The sequence below is a fragment of the Mesitornis unicolor genome, unplaced genomic scaffold (genome assembly GCF_000695765.1).
Source record: "Mesitornis unicolor isolate BGI_N332 unplaced genomic scaffold, ASM69576v1 scaffold11740, whole genome shotgun sequence".
Lineage (NCBI taxonomy): Eukaryota > Metazoa > Chordata > Aves > Mesitornithiformes > Mesitornithidae > Mesitornis > Mesitornis unicolor.
In genome coordinates, this window is record NW_010157668.1 from 90,026 (window position 1) to 96,830 (window position 6,805).

Genomic DNA, 6,805 nt, shown 5'->3' on the forward strand with positions numbered 1-6,805 from the left:
CAATAGGAATCTGTGTTGCATTCTGTCAGGTATCAACCATGATACTTGCCAGGTCTGATACTCCCTGTTGTAGCATACTATGATCAAATGATTTCTAGAAGGTATAGGGTATTTTTTCTTCAGTTAGAGTTTTAGGACTTGGTTATTCTTAATGTCCAAATCACATAAGTAAATTGTATTCTTTCAAAAATGTTAGTGAATTTAGCATGCAACATATGTGCCAGATTGGTAATATATTGAAATAAAAATTATCAACAAAGCAAGTTTAAAATGCCATGGTAAAGCATCATTTATTCCGGAAATTAGAGTCTGTGTCTTTGTCCACTAGAGGTGTCTCAGAGAGTCAAATTGATGTCTTGCATGTACTGCTAACTGATTTTGTGGAAATTTTTTTAAGTTCACTTTTTCTTTATTCTTCTGTCTTTTTTACCCATCTTCCCCCATTGTAGCAAATTAGACGGCCGGATGAAAGCAAAGGAGTTTCTAGTAGAGTTGGATCCCTCAAAGTAAATATGTTTCTAACATTTATTTTGCAAGTTTTCTTCTATAGCCTACACTTTTCCTTTTGAAGGGGGAGGTGAGGGGAGGGAGGGAAGGGGCTTTTCCATTTCTCACCATCCCATCATTTTTATTTCAGTATTCTTATTGCTGTTGGGTCACATTTTGTTTGTTTCTGTGCTACACATAGAACAACCTAGTGAAGGCAGGCTGCCAGTTAGTTAGCTTTGAATGTCACCACAAATAAGAGATAATAACAACTTTCTTGAAGTGCCTGTAATTTGGTGATCATGATTAAACCACTTCTCTGATCTGTGTTGTTTGTTGTCTCTTAACTGCCCGTTACATGGAGAAGTGACTTACTCATCTTCAGATTACTGCTTCCCATCTTGAAACATAATTAAACTTTTATAGTGCTCACACTTTCAGTATTTAATTCTGCAAAAGACCATTAAAAGAGAGAGTTGAATATTTTGTCTATATCTAGCCTTTAAAGCAGAAAAAAGAAGCAGAGTAAATAAAGAAGAAATTAGAGATATCCAGGTGAGACCAATAAGAATGGAGCCACTGTTTTGCTAACAATTAGTCCCTTCTGTTTTCTGTTGTGAACATATCCAAATATTTATAGCACTTAACAGAACCAGCAGATATCTAAATCAGCACCCACCATGCATAGTGCTACACCCTAATAAATGGTTTAAAACACAGGATGTAATCAATACTAAGATGCTAATCATGTGCAGTCCAGGCCATTCTGTTAAGGTTCCATCTCAACAGTTGCCTCTTTTTAGCCATCCAAATTTTCACTTTTTTTCCGCTTTACTTCCTTTTAGCAGTTTCTCAAGCACTAATTATTTCATTTTCCTTCTGCCCTCTCCCTGCCTTTCCTGTCTTCTTGGTTTTTGGTTTTGTATGTGAGTGTATTGCTTTTGTTCCAGGACAAGCCATCTTCTCTGTTCTCTAACACTGCTCTACAGCTGCTCTTTGTGAAAATGTTATTTCACTGAGCATAAAGAAGGGGAAGGGAAGGATTAGTTATGCACCTCTTTCCAGTAATGCCTCCATTTATAAATTCATCTCAGTGTAGAAAAAGAAGCCAGTTGCTATTTGTTTCTACAAGTTATAGCTAGAGGCATATGCAGCATTCCTCACTGTCTCTGAGGTTTTATCTTTTCATCTTGTGTTTTGGGAAGAGGTTTTAGTTACAGTGTAGATGTGAAGAGCACTGTATGTGAATGAGGGACTGTTTCAGTGGCAGACATTCAGGACCACTGAATTTGTGTGGAGGAAGATATAAGACAGCCACAGTTTCTCTGCTGTTTTTGAAAATGGTGTGTGAGATTACTGTGACCTGTGCATTTTCATTGGTTGTCACATACAATTCTAGATGCCTAATGCATATACATATGCAGAAGATGTAGCTTATTTAAGTGGTGGGATTCGCCTATTATTTTTATGAGCACCCACTGACACCTGATTTAGGATTATTATTTCTGTATCTAATTGCCCAGAATCTAATTTAATGACCAAAAATATATATTTAGATTTTATACTTATACAAATATCCTTATAGAAAATGGGAAAACCTAGTTGATGTTCCCAAACATGAAAATTTACCTCTAAAAATTTTTTTTAAATGAAAATAAATTCTAGAACACAACTTTACTAATAAACAGGCAAATAAATAAATAAATTAACAATGTAGCAGGGATTCAGTAGCTTTATGATCTGTCCCTTGATTTTTTAGTTTTTTTTCCTGTACTGAAAAAAGAACCATGTTAATCAAGCAAAAATATCTTGTTTCCAGTTTCCAAGTTTACTGATCTTGTATGTCTGTGTTGTTCAAAGGTCTTTGATGTCTTGAAATGTTATGCTAGAGGCAGTGAGAAATGTGTTATGCTATGATTTATTAAAAAAATAACACATTAAAACAAAGAACAAAATTTTTTAAAAAACCCAACGTGACAAGAGAACAGGTTGCTTTTTCAATTCATTTTCTGATGTTTACATGTAGCTCCATCGAAAGCTGGAGGAGCTCAGAGATCACCTAGAAGGCAATGTCAAAGGATACTCTCTCCGAGTAAATGTACGATTTCACTCGGTGATCTGTTTTTTTAAAACTTCCGCTGGCTGGTAACACCAAATCTGATTGGTTTGTCCTCTCATTCCCATCTTTTTCCTTTCTCTCTCTCTTTCTCCATTTGTGTTTTCTTTCTTTTGTAGCTGCGGTTTCATTTTAATGTGTGTGAGGAACCTGACCTAATTGACAGGGTTTGTTTAAAAGAATATCCTACTACAAGTTCATGAATGCTAATCAAACTGCTTGGCTTTCCAGCACCTGAAAAAAAACCCAACCCTTTTTGAAATTGATGTTGCACATTTAGAAGTCTCTTGAATATTAAACTTAGCAACAAATTATATACGTACCCTTAATTTAAAGAATAAAAATACCTTCTGCCAGTGATTGATAGCCTTACCTGAACTGAAAAGTGTCTGGTACCAGGTAACCCAAAAGCATATAGGTTCACATGTACCCCTGTCTTTGAGTCCCTATTTTATCTCACGAAATCGGTTAATATTTGGTTGAATGTCAGCTATGCAAATCTTGTTGCTTGTTTTTTTTAGCAGACTAATAAAAAAATCTGCAGCGTATTTCTTATGCATTAGGTTTGTTCTTCACTGAAAAAAAAACTTGAGGAAAGGATTAGGACCTAGCATGTCAGTCATCACACCCCTATAAAGTTGCCTATTTTTCATGAAAATATTTAATAAAGTGAGTAAAATCCAGTGTAACAATACAGACAGCAATACCTCATGTTTAGTAGTTCACCTCATAAATTAAGATCAACTTTTCAGCAATTAATTCTATAGAAGTGAGTTTAGGCTGCGTAATCTCATGTATAAAGAAAATTAGAAAAAAGGGACGGTTGTGAGCATGGTAGATGTGAAATTTAGTAACCATTTATCTCTTTGCACATCTGTCCAGTGAAGATTTGTGGAATAATTTCTTTAGATTCAAGTCCTGTTTGTGTCTTCCATGTACTATGACTGTTGTCATCCTCAGCACTATCATTCTAATACATAATCCACTATGGTTATATAGTCCAAGCTCATTTTGCTGATGATAATGCTTTGATATTTTTTACCCCTTTTGGATGCTTTTGCATATCCAGCTATGTATCTGACATAAAGTTGATTTCTGCTCCTTGTCAAATAGAAGTCTCTGAGTTTATATAACCTTTTGCAAGTGAAATACAAGGAAACTGAGCTGCTAATAATTGCAGCTTTCTATAAAATAATTTTGATTAAAGAACTGTACCTTTTCCCTGGCAAATCTTTTAAGAATCAAGTTTTTGAGGGGATAAACTGTGTGATATTTTAGATTTGGTGGTATCTCAAATGTATTAGTCATCAAGACAAAGCATGTCCCTTTATTTTAGACTCCTTACTCTTAAATTCCTTATTTAGTACTAGTGAATAAATATGAAGGCAGAAAAAAATTATGCCATGAAACTTTGTACTACAAAAAGGTGTTTTAATCACACATTTTTTCACAGAATGTCACATGGGAAAAGGTCTCAAATGAAAAGCTGTGACCACTTTAGCCATGACAAATTAGTTGTCATGAAATTGTCCTGTTCCTCTCTGCCACTTTATCTGTTATTTCATGGCTGTACCCTACACAATGTAAGTAAGGAAGTCAGATCGTGAACTAAGAAATATTCCATATATTCTGCATATGCCCTTTAAGTTTTGTAAAAGAAGCAGGACACATTGCAAGTATAATAACATATAACTGAAATCTGCTGCTTTGTCACTGCTGCTTTGATTCATACTGTAATAATGGATCTTTTACATAAGGCAGCATTTTAAAAGATAATATCCAAATGAATGATCAAAGAATAGAACAATTCCTTCCAGTGGACAATTGGAAAGAAAATAATGAGGGATCTGCTAATAGCTAATCTCTAAAATAATTTTCATCTCTTCCATACTGCTTTTGGAAAGGGGTTTAGATGTAAGTTGTCAGTAATCTCACAGTGTGGCAAATTTATTGAATGGTGTGGGAGAGGGAGCATATAATGTCTGATGGCCAGCCCCATAAGTGAAAATGAAATGCTATTGCACAATTGTGTGTACTGTTAAGGTGGAACCTTTCTTCCAGAATGAATTGCAAAGACTTGCTTTCCAGATTAAATTCAAAGGCCATTGGGAATATGTAGGAGACATTGGAATTCTGCAGAATATCCCGTATTCCACCAAAATTTAGAAAGCCTGCCAGATATTAAAAATAAAATTGCACTGAAATCCTGAGAGTTAATTAAGCAGTTTGGGATTTGAGTAGTTTTTATTTTAAAGCACTACTTTTAATATCAGCAGTAACACATAACCATTTCCCCCAAAAAATTACCCTCGCCTGAGATTTGTTTTTCCATTTCTTCTTGATATCTTCATTCATCTTCCTTGCAGCTATTTCAGTTCTTCTAATGGCTTAATCTTTTGACACCTCTCAGAGACCTGTGTCTGAAGCTGATCTTAAATATTGTTTGGAAAACATAACTCTTGTCACTTGCACATGCTAGCATTCCCCTACTGTTCAAATTAATATAACAGTGGCAAATAAATGCATTAGCTACTGAGGTGACCAACAGTGAAACAGGTGACTGATTTATATTTTAGGATTCATAGTATCTGCTAAAATTGATGCCTTCCTGAAAGTGTGGAGTTCAGCTGAGATTCAGCAGAATAATACTGCTTCAATCTGTGTTTTAAAGTTTTGGGGGGGGTTGGGTGTTTGTTTGTTTGTGAGTTTTTTTGTAATTGTACAGGCTAAGAATTTTAAAGGCAAGTTTAAATTCTGCAGAAAAATGTTAGGGAAAGCCCATCAGAAAACAAATTAAGTATAGAAGTTCTACACAGAATCCCCAAGTAATATGCAAAACAATTGACCAGCATATTTTCAAATCAAAGGTTCTGGTTTTGTTCAAGAAAAATTTTCTCGAAATTCATAGCAGAGGCCAAAGACTGACCATAGATGATGTTTAATGAAACTGAGATTATAATTTTTCATACAGAGCTTTATCTCTCTGAGTCTACGGTCTCCCGCATGCAGTGTTCTGTCTTACTTTAAGTACCTGCCTTCTTTGATCACGATGAAGGATTACATTTACAGGGCTTTTATTCCTGGTCTTAATGTTCCATTATTAAAGATCTGAGTCAAGCCAGTAAGGCCCTCAGACTAACAACAAATTGCTCTTGCAGCCTTTGAACGAGAATTTCAGGTGGTATAAATGGGCATAGCTTTTTTAAAATCATTCTCACAGTGGGCAATTTCTGTGACTGACAACCTGGCTCCTTAACTTGAATGTTCATGGAGGAAAAGAGCCCAACAGCTCAAATGTTAACACATTCGCTTCACCTGATGTAATATGTAGGAGTTGTCAGGCAGTATACAAAATAAGAGAGAGCTGCCTCCTCTCTCAGACTAGAAGCAGCAATCACTGGGGTTCGTATACAAGAACAAATTGTAAGCAGAGCAGGTGATAGATTGCAGAATCATAAAAGGAGCTTGGAAAAGTATTGACATGTAATTTTTACAGCACAGAAGCAATAGACTTACAAAATGCTGAAATCAGGCAGAGGCTCAAAAATGAAGACTAGTTAGCAAGAAAGCAATGACACAGAAATTATCAGGAAATTATAAGTGTGCAGCAGATTAAATATTCTCATTGTGTGGTCCTATTGAAATAAACAGTAATGACTATGTGCAGGAGTGTGTTATGAACATAGTCATTTCCTCAAGAACGTAAGATCATTTTGAGAGTAGAACACTTGAACATACCTTTAATTTCATTGTTATGAAAAAATGACAGATAAATTGAGAGTCTATACATGTATGAATAAGAAAAATAGAATTTGGAGTGAGTGAGATTAACAGATTAAGGAAAATTTTCTGTGTGTGTTGAAGCATAGAAAGAAATAAAATATACAGGTATCTTGTTGAAGGGAATGTTATCATATGCTTCTATCCAACTGGAACTGTGAAAAAGAAAATACAAACTTATTTGAAGTGATTAAATACTAATAGAAGTAAGACTGAAGTTAAATGGTAAATTTAGCCTAGATATTAATGAAAATACAAACAATTAGATCATAGGATAATTTGACAAGGAAAGTAATAGCATTCTACTTGCAGTAGTTGTCTAAGAGAAGATTAGAGAAGTACAGAGTTGTCTAGCTTAGTTGAGTTAGTGTGCGGAGACAAGATGAGCCAAGTGCACAGAATCACAGAATCACAGACCGTTAG

The 6,805-nt window shown here is 35.0% G+C and overlaps 1 protein-coding gene across 1 annotated transcript in view; it reads left to right on the plus strand.

Annotated features, from left to right (window-relative positions):
• Positions 1-2,584, plus strand: part of LOC104537939 (gephyrin-like) — a gene marked incomplete at both ends in the record, with an annotated part of 66,767 nt that extends 64,183 nt beyond the window's left edge. The window contains 2 exons of the mRNA XM_010180966.1: positions 450-506; positions 2,513-2,584. Of these exons, the coding sequence (XP_010179268.1) occupies positions 450-506; positions 2,513-2,584 (129 nt within the window). The remainder of the gene's footprint in view (positions 1-449; positions 507-2,512) is intronic.
• Positions 2,585-6,805: the final 4,221 nt, after the last annotated feature.